This window comes from Aedes albopictus, chromosome 2 (assembly GCF_035046485.1).
Source record: "Aedes albopictus strain Foshan chromosome 2, AalbF5, whole genome shotgun sequence".
Classification (NCBI taxonomy): Eukaryota; Metazoa; Arthropoda; class Insecta; order Diptera; family Culicidae; genus Aedes; species Aedes albopictus.
The window spans coordinates 403,890,729-403,918,611 of NC_085137.1; the positions used below are offsets into that span (position 1 = coordinate 403,890,729).

Here is a 27,883-nt window from a genome sequence, read left to right on the forward strand (position 1 = left end):
AAACACGAGAAAACCCTGCAAAATTCCGCCAGACTGAAAAAATATCGAATGTCGGGTCAAAGTCGGGTCAATTTTTATTGAATGTTGGGCCACTGTTGGACCAACGTCGAACAAGTATTGGATCCATGTTGGGTTTGGTGGCCAAAATAAAAATAGCTGAATGATAGGTTGATGTCGGGTTTGACGTCATCAATGATGGTGAAAGCTTTAAACCTTTAAACAATAGCTTGGCAGTTTGTGTAACTTGTAGAAATTTTGAGTGACAGGCAAAAATCTTAAAATGATGTCTTAAAATAATTCGTTGAGTTCATTTTTTAATATAAAATCAAGAAGGAAACTATGGAGTTAAAAGTTATAAAACATGGTTTTCATTTACGTGGATTTTTGAATTAACGCGGTTTTCATTTACGCGGATTTTTGAATTAACGCGGTTTATTTTTACGCGGATTTTTGAATTAACGCGGTTTATTTTTACGCGGTTTTTTTTTTACGCGGTATGTATCCCCCGCGTAAAAAAAACCTGACTGTATTGTGTTATATTTTTACAGCCACCGCACACAAAATTTATCTTTCTGTTCGTTCTTTCTGGTTCTTACGCAAGCACTTCATCGGTGCTTTTGACGTCACTTTACTGATGGGCCAAGATTTGGGTACATAGTGAAAAAAATGTCCTCAATATTCGGCCCACATGTAATTTATAAAATAGTTATTATTCGTTAAAAACAAACATATAAATTCAAAATAGCATCTTTGACCGTCGCATCAAATGTTCAGTTATTGAAAAGGCTATTCGAAATATTCCAGAATCATGCCATTTATGATCATGTTTATAGACTACATACTAGCCTGGTACACGGTTTATATGGGAAAATGTAAAAAATGCAAAAACTCCAACTCCTGTATACTTTTTGAGTTCCACTTTGGTCCCATATCAACTGTGCAAAATTTCAGATCGATGGAAGAAACTATATTTTAGCGCCCGCCATTCTTAGTTTTTCATACGATTTACTATGGGGAAAATTTACTTCTTCAAAGAAAAATCGCTTGAGGTCATCCATTGATCCCTAAAAATAAGTCGTTGAATGATTTATGTAGATAACTTTATAAGGAATCAGACCTCCGAAGACCGCAAAGCGATGCGACATTCGTGGAAAAAGTTATTAAGCCTTACCCTATCGATAAAGTTACGAGATTTTATTAGTTATTGTTATTCCTTACATGTTAAACAGCGTTGGCATGCCACTCGGTTATCAGTTAATAACTTTTTCCATAAGCCTTAGATCGCTTTGCGGTCTTCAAAGGGTTTATTCCTCGTAAAATTTCCAACAGAAATCAATCATCGATATATTTTTAGGGGTTAAGGGGCAACCTGGCGATTTTTCTTTGAAAAAGTGATTTTCCTCATGATAAATCGTATGAAAATTTAAAACGGCTGGCGCTAAAATATAGTTTCTCCGATCAAGCTGAAATTTTGCACAATTGATATTGGGCCAAAATGGAACTCAAAAAGTGTACCGGAGTAAAATGTCTTTTTGTGTCCCACGCTACTACATACCCACTAAGCCGAAGAATCATGGCGTCTACAAAAGCTAAACAAAGTGACATTTTCATACAATTTTAATACTCCAAAGTACTAAAATTGAAACGAAATGTTACAGGTGTTTGGCGCAAACACCTGCGACTTCCGAACCCTGAGACGTTTAGTGACGATTGATTTAGCCATTGGTCGAACTCACGCGCTTTCTCCTCTGTTGTTCCGAAACGATATGGGTGATAACCGATTAAATGGCATTCCAGCCAAAAAACATCTCTAGTCATTCTCTCGACAAGATTGTCTGGAGTCGTGCCTCTACCACATGTGGCAAGCTTGTGGATATGCATTATTGTGCGAAACTGCGGCCACACGAACAACACGTACCGTCGTGCGGGGTGTCATTGGGCCAAAGTGGGGTGACATTGGGCCACTATTTCGCACGTTTAGAATACGACTGGAATACATATTGTGTGCTAGACTACTAGAATACATAATTCTAAGATACTTTGCATCTACCGTCGGATTGTCTGACTTATATTGAATCCATGAGATCGATGGACCAATGTTACCCTCTAGGCCCAATGTCACCCCGAACGACGGTACTCCACGTTTTCTTTTTCCAAGACTCTGGATAACCCACATGACCAAAACGGTGCGGAGTAGATACTGTCTAAAGCGGCCATGGCCGGAAATGTCCAGAGTTATGTGGAAAGTTACTGGCATTTCGGCATTGCCAATCTAAACATCCCGGGTACAAATTTCTCAAATGGAGGAGAACGTGCCTCTGGAGCCGACCTACTGAAACATCCCGGCAGCTACTGCAATAGCTGCCGGTTTCAAGGCCAGATTTGGAAAACCGTTTGGACTTGATGCCTTACCTACCCTAAGGGACTTTGCTTTACTTTTAAGTTCCTCATAGGCGATATGGTCTTCTCGTCCACATCACCTAAAAAGCTTGCTCCTGTTAGGACTTTTATTGTCTCACGACTTGTGTCCCGGTTCAAGACACCTGAAGCAAGTCTCTGGTGGCTCATATATGTCCACTAGGATCCAAGGGGCGCCTAGCTAATTCAAAGCCTTATATGATGCTGCATGCATAGGTTGCTAAAGTGGAGGCCGTATGCGTACATGATCTCATCTACCCGCGTGTCCACTTTAGCATCCTATGGAACATTATATACGATCGTGTGTTCGCAGGGCGTCCCTGGCCCATCCTAACATGTGGTGGCTGAGGACCTAGAAGTGGTAGCAACCCCGTGCTCCCTATGATCCGGGACGAGCTGGCCTCTTCATCACCACCCTTTCCAGATTTCTGGAACGCCCGGTCGGAGTCCAACTTACCAGCATTAATTACGGTCCTTCACTAAATGGGTTATTCTGTGAGTGCCGCCTGGTTGCTCCTCACCTGACGGCTGTCGCGCACGTTCTGCAATTGCTTGTTATGGGCAATCGCGTTAGGCATGCCCGTTTATGCGCAGGGCCTTCAAGCTGCTACGCAGTCAGCTCCATTGAGGAAAGCCCGTCTCTGTCCTTATTGATAGCCCTCATCAACCACGCCTTCATGACCTCTCTCGACAAGCTAGCTGAGGAGGAAATGGAGTTCCCAACGTTGAAACTTCATACACAGCCACCTCATCCTGCTTATGCTCTCTTGAGAAGAGACCTAACTAACCTGTTTCATGCAAACTTGCAGAAGAGTTACACACTTAGAAAAAATCATCGATTTCGGTAATGTATTACCGAAATCTCAATCGTTAAGTTTGTTTTACAGGATAATATCGATAAAGTTGATAATTTTTACCGAACTTCGTTAGATTTATACACATAAACCATAAGATTTTACCGAAATTTGGTTATTATTTTACAGAATTTTGTTAAAAACCCGTTACCGAACGCTCAGCAGCGGAGGTTTCGGTAAAAATTACCGAACGAAACTAGCTGTGCAGGTCGTTATTGTCAAAGAATGTATTTAATTTCTAATTTGCCAATTAAAAACTATAGTATTTCCCAGGTGAATACACTCGTCCTTGAAATATTTTTAATTCCACACTAATGTGATTATGGCTCTGACTTACATTTTGTTTTCATTATTCTAGTTATTTTGTTTTGTTTTCATTTATTACTAGTACGGATTGTAATAAACATTTTACCAATAACTTTACTGGATTTCTGGAGAAAACTATGCCAAATATCCTTGCAAGATCTTTGGAAGCTTAATTTATATATTATTAAATGACATATTTCTCACAAGATATTCTATAAATTTCTTCTAGAGATTCTGGCCAACTCGTAGAAGAATTCTACGAGAACTTTAATCATATTTCATATAGGTCATATTCATAGGTCATATGGTCGGCGTTCAGTCAGAGAGGACCATGTGTCTTTTACTTAATAGCGTACAACAATGATTTTTTTTATTTTTCCCAGGAATATCCCTCAGATAAACTTCGAAATCACTCAAATCAATGTTTTGTTGTAGCATTAGCTCTGTTACCCAAATTTAGAGCAATTTGGGGAAAAATTATGTGTACGTTCGTGAAAACTTATGTTTTTCATTACTGGTTTTGTGAATTTCACTGAAATCATTGTTCTAGGTTTATTCCTCGTCGAATACATCAGCAATAGCATAAAAATTGTTATTTTTTTCTTTGCTTCGATATAACTTACAAAGAGTTTTTTTGTGCTTAGATGGTTCGAAAAGATCGTATTTGCAAATGACAGCTATGAAAGATTGAATACTTAAAGCGTTTGTTATGTGAGCACGTTTCCATCGAAATTCCTGCTACTGAATGTAGGGTTTGGGTACTAGTAGTGGACCCCCTAAGCCAGGCCTGCCCAACCTTTCACGACCGCGGGCCACAGGTTACACTCCATATCAGTCGACGGGCTAAAAATTAAAATTCGAAGATAATACATTGTTTAAAATTTTCTGAACTTTGCTTGTTAAGATAATGACTTCAAAAAATGGATTCAACCCGAAAAAATAGAATTCTAAAGATGAAAATGAAACACTACACTTCTACACTTTACAGAATATATTCAATCAGCACTGGAATTCCATTAGATTTTAGTGTTTATTACACACATGAAAGATTTTGCAGGATATTGGAGATCGAGTCAGCATAAAGAAAGATGCAATGGCGATCATAAAGCAGAATTCTACACTGAATCCCTAAAATGTTTCTATACTGTACCACACCTTGTTGAAATTTTACGTCAAAATCAAATTTCTGAATGCTCGTAGAATTATAATTGATTTGTTTTTATTTATTTCAAAAATTGCTCAAAGTTCTTGTTGAAATGTTTTAGAAATTCATTCATTTTAATTCTCAAAATTTCACATACACTTTACTCGGGCCAAATTATATTGTTTTTCGTCATTCGTACCGCGGGCCGCAGAAAATGTTATCGCGGGCCGGATGCGGCCCGCGGGCCGTACGTTGGGCAGCCCTGCCCTAAGCCATCGAAATTTACTTCTGCGGCTTTTAGCTATGTTACGTCAGTGGATTGTTCCAAAGTGGAATTTTGTAACAAGTTTCATGTCCCCTCTTTATGTTAAGACCGTCAAATATACATTACCGTCAATATACATTAATAAATTATTCCAGTGAAATACGCATTTGAAAATGCGCATCGGTGGTCCATTATAGGATTATTCACAAATAGCTTGGTGCCTATAGTGGACCCCCCCATTTGATTTCCATGTTAGCTGTCACGCTGCGACGGAGCCTGTAGTGGACCCTCCTGAAAGTGCCTATCGTGGACCCTTTTCAGTGTTTACATTCATTAAATAGTTAAAATAATTGATTTTTGTGGCCACTGCGAAATTCGTTTGCCAGGAACTGCTATGGAGCAATGTAATTGATGTTCCCCCGGAAACAGTTGATTTGGGTATTTATATTTGGGGCTTTCTGTAGGGGGTCCACTATAGGCGCAGGGTTCACTACTAGCACACAACCCCTATTTCTTTGTCAGTGAAAATTGAGTCAGGTTCTATACTTACAAGCTCTTACAAGTTTATTTGGGTCACCATTAGATAACGAGGCTGATATGCTCTCCCCATTTCATCGAAACCAATCCACCAAACTCAGCACTTTGTTATCAATTCCATATTTTCTCCGCTTTTATGGTTCAATCGGAGATCGTCCCTAATTGGTCGTACGATTTCCCCCCAAAAATATCTCAGACACTTGATACTTCTGGAGCTGGATACTCCCCACATTGTTCATTGGACCCACCCCCACTAGATCTCACAAAGACAAATCTGTGATTCTTCATGTGAGCTGATGACAGCACAACCGCTCACATATGAAAGTCCGACCCCGACGACAATGTCTTTCTGTCTGTCTGAAAGGAACAAACTCATTTCCAAATTGGTATCAAATTCATCAGAAACATCTGCCAACAGCCGGCAGACAAATGGGCATCCAGTCAGTCAGTGCTAGCGGCGGCGACGCGGTCTCGATCTGCGGTAGCGTGCGATGATGCTTCCCGATTATTATGTTTTTATATGCTGAGCGCTGCGAGCATAAATTATACTTCTTTGGTGCGGTGGAGGTGGAGGGGGAGGGCGAGAGTTGTTTCAGGTTTCGGGAAATCGATATGCTTTTCTGGGTTCGAATGTGCTTGGCTCTAGAGGTTCGACGACTGCCTTTAGAGTGAACCACAGCGAAGAAAGAGAACTCAAGGGAGGGGAGATGAAAGACGATTTTTGATGTTTTTCGACCAACCAATGAAGAAGAGCTGAAAATATTATCGCGTGTCAGCTGGTTAAGGATAAAGACCGCAACGGACTGGATGAGTATCGGTTGCAGATGTGATACGGTTTCTCGCCTTTTTGGGGGAACTGGATTTGGGGAATACGTGAAAAAGCGGAGATATTTTGGAACATAAAGAAGATGTGGAAAATGCAAAGTATGCCTTTCTAATATATTTGATTTGTTCTAATGACGAAGTTTCAACGTTTTAGTTATTTTTGAGAAATGTTTTGTTTCGAGTTAAAATGACTTAACTGACCGTGATCTAAAGTATCTACTTAGTATTTAATATTATGTATCTCTTTCTCTTTTTCAGGTAATTCAAGGAGCAACATAATGAATCCCGTATCATTGTACAAAATCACCAGACCTGAATGACTTGATTGGCCCTATAAATAAATGAATAATAATATTATTTCATCAGACCCCTTGAGATAGTGGTAAGTCTTTTACGTGGCGATTTGATCCTTCCGAAAATAATTTATTTCTCATAGCATTTGCAACAGTTAAGGTATCAAGAAAGATGTAAAGGAATTTTCTGTGATCGAAAAAATGCAAACAAGTCCATTAAAGACCTCCTCTGGTAACACGCTGTTTTGGAAATGGCATTTCATCCGTAGCACTCCGACCGATCCATTTGCTCTACATTAACTCGTGCATTACCGAATCACGACCAGTTTGCATATTAGGGCAAACCGAAACCATTACAAAAGACGACAATCACAAAAGGCCCCATTTCACCCACGGCGACACGACCCAAATCCAGACATGACAATGTAGAGAGCTGGAGGTACATATGCAACAGCAGCAGCAGCATCACTAACCACATCATCAAGATCTCCCACGAAGAAGTGAAACCCGATATTGGAAGTGCAATTCGTGGCCGTCGTCGTCGTCATCCTCCGTCACCATCATCCAGCGCGCTGGATCGAACTCCAACCGCAATGAACCCCAAATGTGTGATGCTGACTACCTACCTACTGCAAGCAACAAACATATTGTTCGCAGTTCACCCATCTGGTACCATAAAGGAGGAGAAGGTATTCAAGCGTGAATAAGCCACGCCAAGACGACAGCCAGCGGATTTCGGTAGCCGCTGAATCCGCTGATCGCAACACAGTAGCGGTTGGGTTGGTGCTGTTGCAAAATTATAGACTATTGGTAGTCCATTCATCACTACTGAGAACTAGAACTGGGTAGAATGTTGCCCCTTTCATGAGTTTATGATTCTGCTGCTGGTGGTAGACTTGGTAGACTGAGGAGTTTGTAAGTCATCCACCGGCCAGTGATGCCAGATTTACTGAACATGAGCATAGATGAGCGCGCAATTCAAGTAGAAACAAGTAACCTGTTTTGTACATTTATTTCCTAAATACTTTATATTATTTTTGGAATGCACATTTATTTAATTTTCGCACTAACCAATAGCATAAGAATGAGCTCACCAAGGTCTCAACATTAATGGATCTCTGCTTCACCGACCATGCATTGAATGAAAATACGAGGTAAAAAACGCGTGCTAAGCAATTACTTTTTACTTATACTGAATTTTCTTACGCGGTGCGTGGAAATTCTTTCAAGATTATTTTATCACATCCCTCCAGAAATTATTTCTGATATTCTTCCAGGAGTTCTTTCTGTTATTACTTAATCAGTTTCTTCTGGTATTTTTTTTTCAAGAAATCTTTCTGGGTCTCATCTTCCTAGAGATTGTGTATTCTGTCTTTCTCCAAGATTTATTACAGACACATTCTACCGTGACGTTACAAAGTTTTGACGACTTTTCTGTCAGATTTTCCACTATAACTCGTAAATTCGACCATAAACCCTCTAATATTCAGGCATATTTGGATTCCTTGTAAAATTTCCAATAAGTATGATCTGAACAATTAGTTTTCATTGGAAAAGTATGTTAAAAATGGGAATTAGTAGCGTGACGTTACAACGTTGTTCCTTCTGGGAGCTCTTCTGAAGTTGGTTATAGAAATCTTCTGGGAGTTATTTCTGGGAATCCTTGGGGAATCTAGAGAAGTTTTTTTTTCTGAAAATCCTCAAGAAATTCCTTGTGAGAACATTTCAAAAATTCCTCGTGATAATCCTTCAGAAGTTTCTTCTAGGGAGTTCTTTCAAGATTTTTTTTGAAAATTCCTAGTGGGAAACCATAAGAATTGATGTGTAACCTTAAATAGTATCTATTGAGAGGCCTTGGTTCCTTCTGGAAACCTTTTAGATATTCTGATGAAATTCCTGGATCCTAATCTAAACTCTAGTTTCACGGACTACACTCCTAAATCATGTGAAAGGATTTCTGAAGTATTCCATGGAGAAATTCGCAGAAGAAATCAATTAAAAATTCTGGAGAAATGCATTGAAGACATACAAGGTGGAATCCCTAGCAGCAGTTACTGAAGAAATCCATGATTAATTTTTTTAAGTTATAAGAGAGATGAAATCCTGGATTAAAATTCATCAAAATCTACAGTGAGTCTACTGGATCGTTAATCCGGAGATGGTGGGTTCGATTCCCGTTTTTGTTACAATTAAACTCATGCAATGGCAGGCAAACAAAACCGTTCAATCAATAATTGTGGAAGTGTTTGAAGAAGAAGAAGAAGAAGAAGAAGAAAAATCTCCAGAAGGAAGTTCCAGGAGGATTACCCAGAAGGACATCGCGGAGGAAAAACGGGAATATATAGTGGGATAATATATTGCCGAAATCGGATAGTGACAAAAAACGAAACATACCTGTATTTCAAGAAACGTCCCAAAAAAGTCAAGTCACGGTAGATGTGGAAAGGTTTCAGGATTTCTGAGGGGAGCTTCTAGGGGTGTTTCTGGAGTGTTTCAAGGGGTTATAGGGCGTTTCAGAGACGTATCAGGGGCTATACATAGGGTTTGAGGTGGTTTTGGAGGCATTTCAAGAAGCTGCAGAGAATTTTTGGCGGGTTTCCGAAAAATTACAGAGGCGCTACATAGGAGTGTTTGGGGGTTTTGGCGGGTTTTATGTGCGTTACATGGGGTCCAAGAGGGTTTTACGTGGTTATTGGAGGCATTTCAAGTCGCTTTGGAGAGTTTTCAGCGAGTTTCAGAGATGTTACAGAGGCGTTACATAGGCGTTTTTAGGAGTTTTAGAGGGATACTGTGGGTTCCAAAGGGTGACGCACATGAAAATACTCTCTGGACCCCGGAAACGCCCCTGAAGCCCTCTGTATTGCTGCTTAAACCCACTGGAAATGGTTCGCAAATCCCTGTAATCCCCTCGGACTACATGTAACGCACTTAAAACCCTCCGAAACCTCAGAAAAAGCCTTTTTAACGCTTCTGGAACGAATTTGTAACGCTTCTGTAACGTCTTTGAAATCCGCCGAGAATCCTCTGAAACATCCTGAAATGTCTCCGAAATCCCCATAAAACCCCTTCGAACCCCATGAGTGCCCGGCCATCTGGCCGAATGCCGTTTATCCGAATGCCGTTTGGCCGAAAGCGTTGACAAATTCTGTATACCATTCTGGCTACACTATGATCATCAGAAATATTTCCTTCTTTTAACCTTCGAGCAATAGCGCTGTTGTATTTTGTACAACACGTTGAAAAAATTTCGCTTTTTGTGTTCGACATTAGCGTGGTGCTGGTGGTAGTGGTCAACCGCGCGAGTTACGGAAAGCTGATTATAGGCTATTCTTTCTAGTTTAATGGTAAAAGGCAGAGTTGTCGTTGAAAATGTGATTATTTTTGACAGAGATGTTCCCTTCTTTAGCCTTTTGGAGTCGGAATGTTTCACCACCGCTGCCGCAATGTCACTGGCCTCAGACACGTTCGTTATCCTCGGTTTCATTGCCGGAGTCATATATGACCCCTCCGGTCTCAAAGGCCTAAATCACATGTTATTCTTTCGAATTATACTGATATTAAAAACAGTGGTATGATCACTTCAGTTCATCATTTCTTTTTCGGCCAAACAGCATTCGATCAAACAGCGTTCGGCGAAATGGCGTTCGACCAAAATGAGTATATCGGATAAAGGAGAGATATTCTTAGTGCAGAAAATGGTGACCAGAAAATCCAAAATGGAGGCCTAAAATCCAAGATGCGGGACCATAATTTAAGATGGCTGTCGTTTTATGAAGTGTGTTCAAAACCAAAAAAATATGAGTACAATTGGCATGGAGAAGATGTTCAAATTCCATGAATGGAGGCTAAAAAAGCCAAGACGGTAGCCAAAACTCCATTATGACGGCCTATAATTCAGTGTGGCGTCCACTTTCGCTACCGAATTACTGTCGCTATCGGGTTTTGATGACATCGACAATGAAACTCCACGTTGGAGATCCAATTGTGTGGCCACCATGCACGAATTATATACCGCAGGCATCTAGTGATGAAGACCTACAGCCGTTGAGTGTTCTCCACTGATACACACCAGGTTTCACTGGCGTGTAGCAGCACAGGTTTCACGTTCGAGTTGAAAATTTGAACTTTTGTACGTCGACAAATCTGGTTGTTTTTCCATACATTTCTTAAACTTCCAAAGGCAGCCCTCGCCTTCATGATCCGTGCACCTATGTCGATCTTGGTGCCGCTACCAATATATTGGAAGCTTTCAACATTCTCCACCCAGCTACCATAAAGCTGGAAGGGTTGACCGTGTTTACATCCAACGGTTTGGTCTTGTCGAGGAGCGATTGGCAAGATCATCGAGCTTGCTCTGCATATCAGAGTGCCGTTGAGCTAGGAGAGCAACGTCATCAGCCAGTTCGAAGTCACTTAGGTGCTCCATGGTAATGGGCAGCCTCAGCAATCCACGATTTGGTTCACTGTCAATCGCACCTACCAGGATCTCGTCGATTACGATGAGGAACAGTATACATCCTTGCGCCACTCCAGCAGCGACCCGGATGGGATCAGACAAGACACTGTTGTGCAGTCTGCAGTCTGCAGTTTGCAGTCTGCACGAAAATGCCCTGTTCCCAAACGCGGAAACAATACGATAGAGCTGGTTTCGTAAATTTGAACAAACTCGCCTTTTCACAAACTTCAATACGGAATATTTATTGTGGTTTGGTTTGTATGTTAAATTTTTCCTGTTGGCAATACAAATTGTCACTATATATCTCTTCTTATAATATACATGGTTTTTATGCATTTTTAGTCCTACTTACGTTTAGTGTCTACTTGATTACTTCGTTACGTCCGGATTGCGGTAACGTACGGTAGTTGAAGTCCTGTACATAGGTTTATCACATGCTTTATTTTTTGCTGGTTTCGAATCAATTATATTTAGTTTACCTGCCTGTCTTGATGATATTGGGTTTAAAACTCTACCAGCTGTGATAAGCTTATCAGCAATCAGCTCCAATCTGTGATAGTAGATTAGTTTTTATAGCATATAAGTAGGTATATAGAGTTTAAATTTTAGGTTCAACAGTTCACTTTACCTGCTATCTTCCTGGCCTAATAGCAAATTGTAGTTCTAGTACACTTCAATATGTAATTGTAATAACAAGAATCAAATTCAATTAAGATATAAATTAATGTGTTTACACCAAAGAGTATTATTTAGTTCTCGTTTTTGTTTTGCTTCTCCTCCCAATTTGCCACCCATTCTACGTTACACTTTCCTATCGTTCCTGTTGCATCGAGTCCCAGTAAGAAAAATGTTACCAGCGTGAGTTAGACGTTTGATGGTTCGCCACGGACATCGTTGATAATAGAGACGCGTTCGCACATTGCGGAACATGCCCTGTTCTCTGCTTCAATGAGGCCACTAATCGAACAAATAAAAAAATGGTAAAAAAAGGTTTCAAGTGAACTCGCGTCATTGAATATTTCGATACTTTTGAGTTCTATGAAAATGTTTTTATGGACAATGAGACGGTAACGAGATCAAGATTACTACGAAGAAAAAAGATAAAAAGATGATAACGAAGAAAAAAACAAACATCAAACATTTTGAACACGATTGTCACAAGCTAGTTGATACAATTTCACCTTTATTTGCAAATTTGGTTGACTTTCGCTTAACCCTAGTAGGATGTTGGGGTCAATATGACCCAGATAGGTACGCTGAACGTACACTACGCTGTAGTGGTGCGAAAATCCTTACATCTTAGGAGGGTTAACAATAAAAATCATCACTGAAATTCCAATCCCACGGGTACCTTTCGAATGTCAAACAAATTAATTCATTGTTGATTGCACTTTGATCCTGATCCACGCCAGCTGCACATGCAGTAAGTAAACTAAACTCCCACTAATCTGCACCAGTATCTAACTTGGTTACCTTTCCTGGAGCACTCCGTCATATCCCGGTTTCTTTTGTTTCGGACGCAGTTGTATACCAAAGCCACAATAAGTCGCCTGTCTATGGTCATATGGTTGCTGCCTGCCACCGCCAACCAACAACAACAACAACAACAACAACAACAACAACAACAACAACAACAACAACAACAACAACAACAACAACAACAACAACAACAACAACAACAACAACAACAACAACGGTTTAGTTACCTTTGCAAGTTATTAGCCTTGCTCTCTTCTAGGGGTTACCGACTGTAAGTGGTCAAGACCTTTCCACGCTCCGTGGCCTAGCTACGAGTTTTTGTGCGCTCAACTGTAAGAGTAGCTTTTTCCGAGTATGTGGGTTCATGGATGGTCGGACGGACAGGCGAGGACGAGGACCAGTGTCAATTGGTTCACCTATTCAGCCCACAGAACCTGTTGCTTTGTGTGAGCCGGCTGAGAGGGTAAGGATCGTGCTCATCCATTGTGCACGAATGAATAAAATGCATTTTGCTGCCATATGCAAATTTGGGTTGGTTTAATCTCTAAATAACAGTTTACCCGGAGTAGTAGGAGTCCGGTCGGTCCATAGTTGGGCCAGCGGCCGCGTTGAAGCTACTAACTACAACCTACAACAGCACACGGTTTGCTACAGTTGTCCGACTGACTGTTATGGTTTGGAGAGGATCTATAGAGAAGAGTGCACTCGTCGTCGGTCGACTCGGATCATCACTTGCGGAGGAAGACGGGTCCGGTCAGGGGTGGTTAGCATTGCAAACAAATTCTCGAAATGTAAATAGCAATCCACTCGCAGGCAGGGCAGGTCCAACGTCGGACTCTGCGAAAGGCGTGAACGAGAAGTTCCACTCCGTCGGCCGACAAAAGCGTGAGCAAATGCTGAGAAGGGCAAACGGCACAGTGGTGGTGGCCGCTGTAGTTGTTATCTGTTAATTCAATCAATTTTAATTGAACTTTGAATTGATAATGGGCAGCAGCCGCTGCAGTGCAAGTCAACGGACGTACGGCGACGACGCTGCACACGTATGATGATCTGGTTGCCCGTTCATCTGTGGGCTATTTGTTGGTTCTGTGGTTATGTTGCACATTTGTGATGCATGGGGCCTGAATATGTGAATCAGTAAATGTTCTGGTATTCAGTTAGATCAGGTTTTTGAAGAATCGATTCTCGGTTGATTCAAGAACTTGGCCTGCTGCAAATTTTCTGGACATTATTAGGCATACACGAGGGGGCCTCGTGGCCTCGAGGCTGCACGTTCGCTTCATACGCGGATGGTCATGGGTTCGATTCCCAGCCCCCTCAAAAACCCTCGTCCAGCCACCGGAAGATACAACACGGAGCGCGATGCACCGGGGGCACATCCATCCTCCATCAGTGTCAGATGGTGACTGCGGCACTTGACCCTCTTCGAAGGCAATATGCCTCACACGACACCACAACAACACGGCAATAAACCAATGGCGTACAACAATGGACTATGAATAACTGGATATAGATTGGACCACGCGATGATGAATCCACACATCACGACTGAACAACAGCAGACGACGAAGAAGCATCTCTTTCTGCATACATGTACTGGTATGCGATAGAGAGTGAGATAGTAAAAGAATAAGGCTAAATATAGATTCTGTAACAATAAAAGAGATACGGGAACACTATGAAATCGGCACAGTAGCGGTCATGAACACAGTGTGCCTACCAAATAAATGTAAGGAATAAAAAAAAAAAATTATTAGGCATAGAGTTTCTGTCACAAGTTACTTACTAGATACCTGGCTACAACTAGTGGCGGTGAATCAACGCCGAGTAAAGCTACTCCGAACGTGGTATACGTGTCCTGCCTACTGCAGCTGCTGTGGTTTATTCGTTTCACTATACCATCTCTTTATGTACTTGGTATTATATGACTTTTCCAGATGCCGTCCTCAAACGTAAAGGACTGCCGAGTATATCCGCAGTACTTTACGTTTGAAGACTTCAAAGACTCTCGGATCAACTTCTCTCTACGTCCACGATGTATGGTCGTATAAGGTAACCGGAAGAATCAGTGTCTTGTACAACGCTAGTTTTGTCTTTGTTTGCCGCCTACGGGACTTCAACGGGTTTCACAGCCACAATCCGCAACCCAACGCCGTAATGTCATCCGCAACCCAAATGTACGATCTCGATTCATCAAGCGTCGCACGAAGTAGTCTAACCAGCTTCGCCGGGAAACCATCTTTGATCAAAACCTGCCATAACTCGATGCTTTTCACTGAATCGTGACTGCTTTGAAATCAATGATTGAAATGGCCTGCAAGAAGTACTCCCGAAATGTATCGAGAATCTGCCGCACAGTGAACATCGGTCCTCACAAAATCCCGTCTGATTTTGCCGATCATGGATTCCTCAATCAGCATCCCTGTTAAAATTTCGGACAAAATTCGGAGCTGAGCTTGAGCTTGAGCTTGATTGACCCCTCGTGGATGCTACTCCTGTATCGCCAGACTAGCTACACTCACACATGGAACCAATGAGATATCTGCCGGGGATTAAGCAAGCATATTCAGTGTGTGAGTGTTGTTGATCTTCTATTTTTAGACGACAATGGCTCCTGCCACGTCAGGTTGCTGGTCAATGTGGGGAAGGGGAAGGAAGTGATGATTGCAATTGTTTATACACTGGAACCTCTTTATATGCACATGGCTGGGACTGCATAAATTAAAAATGTGCATAAATTAAAAAAGGCATAAAAAGAGGGAAATTTATGCAAACATTAAGTTTGGGCTTTAATTAGAAAATCTAGTTTGCGAGAACAGATCTTGCTCCTGGGCAGTTAAGGTGGGGCTAAGGGGGTTTCCAGAATGTTCCCAGAGAGCCCAAAAAGGGGGTTCCACGGGGCTTCAGGGGCGTTTTAAGCGGTTGTTTCGGGGGATTTGAGGAGCCTTACAAGGTTGTTCTGTCAAGATTTTTTGGTGTTTTCATGGGATTACGGAGAATTCTGGGGTATTTCAATAGTATTAAGTGGGTTTCAGGGGCGTTCCAAGGGGCTTTAGGAGCAATTCAAGGGATCTCAGGAGACTTTAAAGGGCGTTGCATGAGGTTTGAGGGGCGATTTAAGGCATTTCAGAGTCTGCTCTGAAACTTCCTGAAATGCCTCAAAAATCCCCCTTGAACCCCCCGGGGACCCCATGTAACCCCTGAGAACTTCTCCGTAACGCTTCCGTAACGCCTCTGAATCCCCCGAAAATGCTCTGAAACGACTTGAAATGCCTCCAAAATCCCCTTTAAACCCCCTCGGACCCCATGTAACGCACCTGAAAGGCTCCGAACACCCCGAAAACTCCTCCGTAACGCCTCTTAATCACGCCGAAAATGGCCTAACACATTTTGAAATGCCTCTAATATCCCCCTTAAACCCCCTCAGACCCCATGTAACGCACCCGAGAGGCTCCAAACCCCCCGAAACCTTCTCCGTAACGCCCTGAATCACTGAATCTGAATCACGCCGGAAATGGTCTGAAACATTTTAAAATGCCTCCAAAATCCCCCTTAAACCCGCTCGGACCCCATGTAGCGCACCTGAGAGGCTCCGAACACCCCGAAAACTCTTCCGTAACGCCTCTGAATCACGCCGAAAATGATCTGAAAAATCTTGAAATGTATAAAAAAATCCTCCTAAACCAAAACCCCTAAAAACGGCTCTGAAACCAGCCTAAAATGCTCTGAGACTCCTGAATTGACTCCGAAATCCCCATAAGACCCACTCGAAGCCCATGTAACGCACATGAGACCTTCGGAAACACCCAAAAACGAACCTGTAACCTTCCTTTGCTCTCATCTGTAAACACCCCCCGGTCGCCGTTGCAATAGTTCCTGTCATTATTAAATATTCTTATGCACAATATTGGTTCTGAGTAGCTTTCCCTCTTTTTATGCAGGGCATAAAAAAGGTGCATAAATTAAAAGTGCATAAAAAAAAACGTGCATAAAAAGAGGTTTTAGTGTATCCACATCAGACCGAATATACGTCTACGTCTGCACAAACACATGGGGATGTTGGAGGGAAATGGTTCGCATAGGGTTCACACATTGGTGCATGGATGCCAGGCGTAAGGTTTATTTATTACTCTGAACATATTGCGGCACAGTTCACTTGATTGCATAACTCGTAGGAGTTATATGATAGGTTGACACTGTGCTGGGAAAGTTGGAAGGAAGGGAAACGGCTTTTTTAATCCGTTTCTGTGCTAGCGATGGCTATGAACATGTTACTAAGTTGTGTATGTAAGGGAAGAGGGAGAAAGTATATAGAAATATATAAAGGAGGAGAAAATGGACGGGTCAAGGATTGAACCCAGGACCTTCTGCATACGAATCAGAAGCGGTAGCCACTAGACCTCCAAGCCCTGTTTGAATTTCGGACAAAATGTTATACGTTGAAATGATGGGTGTTATTCCTTTCTAATATCGATGCCTTTTCTCAAATATAAAGAAAATGAGATAATCCAACCAAAACTAGCAGGAAGTTTTTTCTCTTCCGATATCTTCAATATAATATGATATAAGAGTTGCTCAATTTTTTATAACATTTATGTATTAGGGTAGCGAACCACTTGGGCAGCGGCCGGTATTTTGGACACTCTTCGCTATAACTCTGTCAATTCCAAACCAATTGACTTGAAATTTTTTACACGGCTACTAGGCGTATCTCACCGCGTTCCAAAAATTCTTTCACTTCCCTATTCAAAAATGCTTAAGGAAAAGTGTGCTAGATTTAATTACCAAAAAAATTCACTCAATGGCTGAAATAATCCAAGAACTTTTTTTGATGCTAAACTTCTTCAAAAATAAAATAAAAATCGGGTTAAAAATATTTCAAGATTTATCCCAGAGTTCTTTCATTTTTGGGCAATTGCAAGAAATTGCTTTGGCTTTTCCATCATAAATTACTAACAAAAGGAAATGCTTTGAAAATCAGGAAAAAAGCATTCAGGAGCAGAAATGCCAGATGATTTTCTGTATCACTTGTTCAAAAATCTGTATCCCATACAAAGTATTGGTAGAAAATCTGTATCCTATGTAAGAAAAAATCTGTATTTCATATAAAACGCAGTCTGCACATTGTTTTTATTTAGTTTTAATAGAAGTCCAGGGAGAAGTTATAGAACAAAGTTTATTGAAGTTTATTAATGAAATTGCAGGAGAAATTTCAGAAGAATTCTTGAAAGGAACTCCTGCAAAAAATTCGTGAGAAACTCCATAGGCAGTTCTTGGAAGAGCTCTGGTAGAAATCTGAAAAAGAATTCCGGTAGCAACTTTGGGACAAATTCCGGAAAGATATCCCGGGGGAAGTACCATGATGAGGAACACTGGAAGAATCGCGGAAATTTTACAAAAGAAGGAGTCCCTAGAAAACTCTAGGAGAAATTCCATAACAAATACGCTGATATATCCTGAGGTAACTCTTGTGGAAATCTCATGATTAATCCTGGAAGAATTTCAATGAAAATCTTGTTTGTGTGAAACACAGGAACAGCACCGGGAAAATCCCTCAAGAAGGACTCTGGAGCAAACCAAAAAAAAAACGTCAGGGAGGAATCCCGGAGAATTATTCGAATCTAAAAATATGCAGGAATCTTTGAGACATCCTGGGATACATTCCAAGAGGTATTTCCGAAGAAGTTCCCGAAAAAAAACCGTGACTGAATTTCAGGAAAAATCCTTAGAGTGGAGTTTCTAGATGGATTTCAACAGCTAGACTCATTCCTGTACTCATAGAATGTGCAGCATCTTATCGGAACCGTCAGTTTGCCTGTAATATTTGCTAGATTTAAGAGTCCTTCATCTAAATTTCTCTCCAGGTTTTACCGATTCCTTCTTGATTTAACTTGCTTTTCAAATACTAATTTGGAGGGATTTTTAACTTCTTCACCAAACCGGGAATTACGAGAAAATATTAAATTTTTCAGTTATTACTACTAACATATAATAAAAGATCGTGTTGGAGAGAAGTGAACCCTACATATACTAAAATATTTTTAATCACCAACAATTCAGTCAATTCTGTGGGCTCTAATTCTGGGTAGATCTACAAGTAGTAAAGTTCATTACTTGTTATTCATAGCACCCTATGTTTTATTTTTTTTATCGGAGTAAAATGTACTTGAGTAAGCCTCCGTACTCCCCAACAATCGGTTCTTCATGTTTATCATGTAGTACCTGTACTGTAGATACCCTGTCTACAGTCAGTCTTGAAATCGTCTTGCATTGGAGGTTCCATTGGAGGTGGCCTGTCTGCCACCGTCGATTCGAATTCTATTTATCGCTCTTCCATTTTTACCGATCAACATAACTTAGAAGTGCTCTTTCCTCTCTCCTCCTGGTAGCCACCATTGTTTCATCTGTCAACAAGTGTTCATCACTGGCGTCGCACATGACGGGAGCAGGCGCTGTTTTTCTCCGCACGCCATTGACAGTTTCGATAAACCTCCGCATGCCATTCTGTTCCATACTCTCTAACGCATGGACAATCATACTTTTCTCATTTTTCATCTCTTTTCAATTTGCGGCGGGTTTATCTTCGGCTACTGTTGCTTATCTGTATCGCTCTTTGTTTTGCCGGTTCCTCGATACCAGCATCCGACTGCTGGTAACATTCTTCTCGTCCGTTACTCTCTGGCACTGCTCGTCGAACCACTCGTTCCTTAGTCGTCTTGGAGCAGTGATCCCAACTGCCGTATTTATCGCTCCGTGGATAGACTCCACGGATGTGGATAAAACTTCCCTGTTGGGGAAATTAAGCCACTGCATCCAATAAGTTGAACTTTTGTGACATACTACATTTCTCCCGCGTTTGTCTACGACCGATTCGGAACTCTTGGTATGAAGTACTTATTAAAAAGTAGAAGAAAATAGACCTCAACTGTAAGGTCGCCTTTAGTGTCTCGTACTAGTATTTCACTTGATGTTCTTCTACTTACAGGTATTCCACTAACACGCCCAGGTTCATCATCATATTAAAAAAAAGTTGAGTATCGTGCAATTCCAAGCATACAAGTGTGCTCATAATGCAAAGCATTGATCAGACTGGCGCCGTTCAATGCAAATGCACTATCTTCCAACGATAAAACTCATAAAATGGCCCCGCCCAGAGTCATAATTCAAATTTCCACCTCGATAAACAATACCCAATGTATTCTAATTAAGAGCCCGTAAATTTGATTTCATTCATTCCGAAAGTCATAACTCATAAAGATACAGAGCTGAAACAAGACACCCCTTTCGGAACCGTTATATTCTTCGAATAAGGCTGAACTCTATTCTGCACTCACCGGTAGGTACTGACTGGCGAAGTGCGGGAGCCCATACAACGACACGACGACGGTGCATCGAAACCACCCCACCTCTCAGGTGTAGAATTCCATATGATGCATTCAATAACTTCACCTTCCAATAGGCACTAGGTATGGAGTACAATCGAAGCACCATTCGGCACGACCGAACGAGCATAAGCCAATCCCCCGTATGTTCCGTTCTACCTAGGACGGGTTCATATCGGTTATTATTTCATTATTATCCGATTCCCGTCGATAGAGAGTGCCCCGCGTGCACAATGCACGTTTGTCCCCATTGTTGGGAGCGTCGTTTCTACCGTATGTCTAACTGTTATTAAACTATGGAACTGCACCAGCAGGCGTCTTCCGGGACTCTGTTACTTGGGCAAAGTTCCTACGAATGGAGGCTATTCTGTTCTCAAAGCTGCAGCAATCTGGCTGAGCTGAGACAAACCCTTAGAAGTTGGTCAGAGGAAGGGAAGCCATATTACTTTTTTCAGATATTTGTAGAGTACCTTATTTTGCGTATGCAATATACAGCCACACACAAGGACAATCTTTCACTAAGCTAGAAAATCATTGTGACTTTGGAAAAATGTTTTTGATTAAACTCAATGATTATTAATTATTATGAATGTATGTCAAGAATGTATAGAAAAAAAAATCACATGTGAAAAAATACGTTTCTCGATGGGCCAACTACACAGAAAAAAATAATTAGATTTACACGTCATGTGAACTTCATTTCAGTCATGCACACTTATTGTTATGATAGTTTACATGATAGGGTAATTTTTCAATTGTTGCACGGCTAAAAATTTGCCAATTATTGCACACCTCATAAGAATAACATGGAGTATGCAACAATAGGCGAGTTTTTAGCAGTGCAACAATTGGAAAATTACCCTATATCATGTTAATTTGTGCTATATGCCATGTAAGCACTCAGAGTCATGCTGAATTAGATGGCAAATAATGGAAATTAACATAATTTTGCATGACTTTTACATGATGTGTCATCTAAACTTTAGTGATATTTCACACTCCAATCATGTGCATCATATGTCACAGAATTTTACACTCATTTTCCGATCTGTGTACACAGATAAAAATAATGAGATTTACACGTCATGTAAAATTCAGTTTAGTCATGTAAACTTAGTGTTATGATGGTTTACATGATATATCATGTAAATTTGTGTTATATGCCATGTAAACACACAGAGTCATGCTGAATTACATGTCATATAATGGAAGTTTATATGAAATTTTATGACTTCTACATGATATGTCTTGTAAAATTCTATTTTACACCTTTTTTCGATCTGTGTACTTAGTTCATTCTATATGTTGCTTTGGGCGAATTATCACCAACATCTTATAATATTCTTAAAATTTGATACCAAATACCGAATAACATATTACAAGACCAAATCATAAAAAAGATAGTTCGATGTTCTCGATCAATGATTATTGACCATCCTGGACTACTTGATAAACACTAACACATGAACACCTATTACGAAATCTTGTTATGGGTAATTTGCTCACCACAACAAATATGCAAAACCTGCTTATGTAGTTGAAGATAGCATAGCATAGCATGAATACTTGCACAAATCTTGGATGGAGTTGCAAAGTTGACCTGCTTATGTAGTTGAAGATGTTTATAAATTCACCAAATTTTGCTCATATATAAGGAGATGTAGTGCTGTGAGGAAGAACGTGAGGTCATGTGGGATATTTGATTCAGGTTGGCTTTCGGCTCCGCAGAATCGTTACCTGTTCTGTGGCAAGGTTGGTTAACGCACCCAGTCCAGCGAATAGGAAAGGCGTGGGTTCAAATCCCACCAGAACTACTTGGATTTTTTTTCAATTTCTCAATTTCGCAATTTGTAAATTTTTTCCACACATATGTGACTATGAACTTCAGACTTTTACGTATGTCTGACATACCATTTCAGTTCGTCATCCGAACATCAGCAATCAAGTTGACATATTATCTGCCAAACATACATATACATACATTTATTTGTTCAACATCATTAAGACAAGACATAATCAAAAATAGTACGCCACAATACTCGGTTTGTGGCTGCCGTTCTCCATCCTCGGTCGCGCCCAATGCTCGGCAGGTCACGCTCCACCTGGTCCGCCCATTGTGCTCTCTGCGCTCCCCGCCTTCTTGTGCCAACCGGATCAGTTGCAAACACCAGCTTTGCAGGGTTGTTGTCCGGCATTCTTGCAACATGCCCTGCCCACCGTATCCTTCCGGCTTTAGCCACCTTCTGGATGCTGGGTTCGCCGTAAAGTGCAGCGAGCTCGTGGTTCATCCTTCTCCGCCACACACCGTTCTCCTGCACACCGCCTAAGATCGTCCTTAGCACGCGTCGCTCGAAAACTCCGAGTGCTTGTAGGCCCTCATCGAGCATGGTCCATGTCTCGTGCCCGTAGAGGACCACCGGTCTTATTAGCGTTTTGTATATGATGCACTTGGTGCGTGGGTGAATCTTTCTATACCGCAGTTTCTTCTGGAGCCCGTAGTAGGCCCGACTTCCGCTGATGATGCGCCTCCGAATTTCACGGCTCACGTTGTTGTCAGCCGTTAGTAAGGATCCGAGGTAGACGAATTCCTCCACCACCTCGAAAGTATCCCCGTCTATCGTAACATTACTACCCAGACGGATCCGGTCGTGTTCGGTTCCGCCTACCAGCATGTACTTTGTTTTTGAGGCATTCACCACCAGTCCGACCTTTGCTGCTTCGCGTTTCAGGCGGGTGTACAGTTCTGCCACCGTTCCAAATGTTCTAGCGATAATGTCCATGTCGTCCGCAAAGCACACAAATTTACCGGATTTTGTAAAAATCGATCCCAGGCAGTTGAGCCCGGCTCGTCACATCACACCTTCCAGAGCCATGTTGAAGTGTAGACATGAGAGTCCGTCACCTTGTCGCAGTCACCGGCGAGATTCGAATGAACTGGATAGTTCACCCGAAACCCTTACGCAGTTTTGCACACCGTCCATCGTTGCTTTAATCAGTCTAGTCAGCTTCCCAGGAAAGCCGTTTTCGTCCATGATTCTTCATAGCGGCCGTTCATAAACCACGTAGACTTTTAGGGAGGAGAGAGGGGTCTGGCCAAAGTACACGCTCCATACAAGTTTTAAAAATTTTGTATTGACGAATGTTCACAAGGGGGAGGGGGGTCTGAGATTACCAAAATTTGGTCTACGTGGTTTATGAACAGCCCCATAGCTCTACACGGTCGATACTGTCGTATGCCGCTTTGAAGACGATGAACAGGTGATGTGTTGGGACCTGGTATCCACGGCATTTCTGGAGGATTTGCTGTACGGTAAAGATCTGGTCCGTTGTCGACCGGCCGTCGATGAAGCCGGCTTGATAACTTCCCACGAACTCATTCGTTTTAGGTGATAGACGACGGAAGATGATCTAGGATAGCACTTTGTAGGCAGCGTTCAAAATAGTGATCGCTCTGAAGTTCTCGCATTCCAAATGGTCGCCTTTCTTGTGAATGGGGCAGATTACTCCTTCCTTCCACTCCTCCGGTAGCTGTTCGGTTTCCCATATCCTGACTATCAGTCGGTGCAGACAGGTGGCCAACTTTTCTGAGCCCATCTTGATGAGTTCAGCTGCGATATCATCCTTACCAGCTGCTTTGTTGGTTTTGAGCTGATGAATGGCATCCTCAACTTCCCATCCTTCTCAAGCGTAGCAGTTGGTTGATTTCCGTCGTTCTCTCCGTTGTCGTGGTCTCCTTTGCCTGCGTTCTCCACACCATTCAGGTGCTTATCGAAATGCTGCTTCCTTCTTTCGATCAGTTCACGTCTGTCCGTCAAGAGGCCTTCGTAGTTGTTAGGAGCGCCACAATAACAACTCTTGTAGTGATACCCTTAATAGCCTCTGCGCAAGTGTGCGTCGTATCTGCGCGTACGGAGATTGACAGAAATCTAACAATAACAGCATGTAGCTGAACACAAATCGATTACCGATAAAACATTTTCTAATAGACCAGATAAGCAGCCACAAAGTGTTGCAGATATAACTAAATAAGAAAGTTTCTACATAGTGAACTCTAGATTAGGTAGAATTCTTATATTTCGATGTGAAAATAATGCTAATCCTGCCATATATCCACTATCTAGATCGCTAATGCAGAACTTGAGCAGGGCATTGTAAACATAGGCTAGACCGTCGTTTATGGCCTACGATTGGTAAGAGAAACCAAATATAATATCAAATTAGATATAACCTAGTGAACTATTGAACACAGGACATAATTTTGGGGTGAACATGGCAGCAAGCAATTAAATAGTTGCACGAACGGTTGTGGCAAGATCACTAGAAGTATGCAATCACTTATAGTATGAATTTCATTGAATTAATTATGTTAATTGTGTTATTTTTAGGAATTTTATAATTGTATTCACGTCGCAATAAATTATTGAATTGGGATCTTGCCTTCTTTACACCGCCCCGGCAACAGCTTATAAAATTCTTCTATGGCGTCGAAGAAGTTGCCTTGTTCCGCTCTAGAACCACCCGGGTTGACCGAAGGTAATCCGGACAACAACGTTGATGGGATCGTTACGACTAGCGCAAGTAAACCTTCTGTCGTCATCGTACCACCTCCCAATGCCGAAAATCAGGTAGCCGTCGATATTGCCGGTAGTATGTTGCCCTCACATTCAAAACAAATACACATCGACAACAATGATCAGAACAGCGCCGCTTCTGCAAACAATGCTAGACGAAATCCGTTGCGCAAAGTAAGGAGAGAAATGCATCATTTGTGCCAGCTGTGTGATGAGCGTGATACAAATGATATGGTGCAATGCGCAGAATGTAACTGGTGGTTTCACCTCAAATGTGTACAAATTACCAGAGATTTCGCTACCGTTAATTGGACATGCAGAAGCTGTAAGGCTCCATACATGCTTGCCGACAAGCAACAACGACAAATTGCTCCCCCGGATACACTGTCAAAGCTACCAAAATCACGAAGCTTGAAGAGCAAAGCTAGCTCTACCAGTGAAGCAAGAAAATTGATCGAACTTGAAATGAGGAAGTTGGAAGAAGAATTCCAGATGGAAAAGCGGTTCATCGAGAAAAAGTATGAGTTATTAAGGGAGTACGCGAGTGAAACGTCTTCAATCGCTGAGGACAACGAAGAACGCGAGAATTTGTCTAAGATAGAGGAATGGTTGGCCGAAACATGTGACCATGGAGAAGCGATAGACTCTGGATTAGTTGCAGAAGGAACCAGTGAGCAAACACCGATCACTCCGGGTAAGCACAAAGAGCATCGAATTCCACGGGCTCCGCAATCGTTGTCAGCACATCAGCGATGCCAAAGAGACCAGTCCTCTTTTCCTACATCGGTTCCAGTTATGCAGAACCAACCGTCGCAACCATGTTTCGTCAACTCACAGCACTCACGGATTCAGTTCGAAGATTATCCAAGGCAACCCTTGGACCTACAGTCTTGCTGTCACCAAAGGCCGTCGATATCAGCTCCACGAAACGTAGAGTTTTATCATCAACCTAGAGAAACTCGCGAGGAACTTCGAGGAGCGCACTTTCAATCGATTCGACAGGCACCGCTTTCCTACCCTGAGGCGCCGATGAGATCTACGTTTGATCCATCGATGAATCCTATCTTGCCAAATTCTATCAATAATTTTGCACCACGTCAGCGTTCAACGCCGACACGAATGACCCAGCAAATATCCGACCCACCAGCAATCGATGATGAAACTATTTGTATACTAAGCCGGAGCCAAATAGCAGCGCGGCAGGCGATACCCCGAGACCTTCCTGAATTCGACGGAGCACTGGAAGATTGGCCGCTTTTTTACGCTACGTTTAATTCGTCTACACAAATGTGCGGTTTAACGAACGAGGAGAACATGCTCAGACTGCGAAAATGTTTAAAAGGAAAAGCATTAGAGGCAGTTAGATCTGAGTTGCTTCATCCGTCGAACGTGGCGGATATTTTGTCAACCCTGAAGATGTTATATGGCCGTCCAGAGGCAATCGTTCAATCCATCGTTAGGAAAATTAAAAACCTCCCTCCTCCGAACACGGAAAATCTTGAAACCGTTGTCAATTTTGCGTTGACGGTGAAAAATATGATTGCAACAATCCGTGCTTGCGAGGTCACTGATTTTATTTTCAACGCATCTCTTCGGTACGAATTAGTTGAGCGTTTGCCGTCCTCTTTGAAGTTAGACTGGGCCAGATTCTCACGTAACCACCCCAGCCCAAATCTTGCTGACTTTAGCGCATGGCTATATTCCGTAGCAGAAGATGCGAGCACGGTGATGGCGTCAGGTCACGAACAAAAAAATCGTGGCAAAAAAGACGGATTCCTGAATTACCATTCCGAATCGGACTCATCGACTGAGACTCCTATCCAAGCAAACTTGGAAACAGTAAAACCTAGTATTCAGTGCTTGGTATGTAAGGGAAAATGTATGGCCGTGACCAAGTGTGCTCGATTCGAAGAATTCAGCGTAGATTCTAGGTGGGCCACAGTAGTTATCTATGCATATTTTGGCTCGCAGCACGATGCCGTTGCGGGATGCGTTCAGGAACAACTTCTGTGTTTTTTTTTTAAAGGCACAACAGTTCCATTTCTTCACACTCCGCTTTTTCCGGGCACCGCTTTTTCTGCTGTTTCCGCTTCTGTTTGTAACGTTAGACGTTCTGTCGGTTCCCTTGCAGCATTACCGCCCGCGCTGCGTTCCTATCCTTCAAAACTGTTTTGAATTCTTCGTCGAACCATTCGTTCCGTCGATTCCGTTCCACGTACCCGATGGTGCTCTAGAGGGGCCTCATCGAGCTCGCCCTCGTCTGGCAACGCGGCCTCGAGATTCTGCGCGTATGCTGAGGCGACATCCGGTTGCTTCAGTCGCTCTAGGTTGTACCGTGGCGGTCGCCGGTACCGTACATTGTTGAGTTTTGGGCACAGTTTGACCATCATCATATAGTGGTCTGAGTCGATGTTGGCTCCACGATAGGTCCTGACGTCGATAATGTCGGAGAAGTGCCGTCCGTCAATCAGAACGTTGTCGATTTGAGATTCCCTCTGCTGTGGTGATCTCCAGGTATAACGATAAGAGAGGCTGTGTTGGAAAAAGGTGCTACGTATAGCCATGTTTTTTCAGGCTGTGAAATCAATGAGTCGTAGGCCGTTTCGTTCATCTGCTGGTGGGCGCTGAACTTACCAATCGTCGGTCTGAATTCCTCCTCCTGGCCTACCTGAGCGTTTAAATCTCCTATGATGATCTTGGCGTCGTGGCTTGGGCAGCGGTCGTACTCGCGTTTGAGCTGCGCGTAAAATGCGTCCTTGTCATAATCAGTGCTTCCGGAGTGCGGGCTGTGCACGTTTATTATGCTGAAGTTGAAGAATTTGCCCTAGATCCTCAACCTACACATTCTTTCGTCGATCGGCCACCAAACGCCTCTGCATATCACTCATCACGATGAAAGCTGTTCCCAGCTCGCGTGTGTTGCCGCAGCTTTGGTAGATGGTATGATTACCTTTGAACGTTCGCACCATGGATCCTGTCCAACACACCTCCTGCAGCGCTACGATGCCGAACCCGCGGTCCTTCAGTTGATCGGCGAGTAAGCGGGTGCTCCCAATGAAGTTATGAGATCCACGTACCGAGTTCCCAATCGCTGGGGTCGTTGCCGTTGGTCTCGGTTCGTATTATTCTGTTGCTGATTTTCCGTTACAATGTTTTTTCTTACGGCTGGCTCGTAGGGCCTGACACCAAACCCCTACTTTCCGGAGGATCATAGTGCACAGTTGAGCTTAGAGTACTTCCCTGGCACTCGGACGTTGATCAGCCGCCCCTCACATGGGGATCAGACGCTGTTGTGAGCCGCTCCTCCTGGAGAACAGACGCTCAGGTTTGCAGAAACCCCCCCCCCCCTTCCC

At 42.4% G+C, this 27,883-nt stretch overlaps 2 protein-coding genes across 3 annotated transcripts in view; both read left to right on the forward strand.

Annotated features, from left to right (window-relative positions):
* LOC109413839 (neogenin) overlaps positions 1 to 27,883 on the forward strand; it is a 636,710-nt gene that overhangs the window by 279,902 nt on the left and 328,925 nt on the right. The gene's annotated exons all lie outside the window — the stretch shown is intronic.
* LOC134288888 (uncharacterized) overlaps positions 23,790 to 27,883 on the forward strand; it is a 61,265-nt gene continuing 57,171 nt past the window's right edge. Inside the window, exons 1-2 of the mRNA XM_062854813.1 lie at positions 23,790 to 24,149; positions 24,209 to 26,471. Coding sequence (XP_062710797.1) covers positions 24,438 to 26,471 — 2,034 coding nt within the window. The 5' untranslated portion in view covers positions 23,790 to 24,149; positions 24,209 to 24,437. The remainder of the gene's footprint in view (positions 24,150 to 24,208; positions 26,472 to 27,883) is intronic.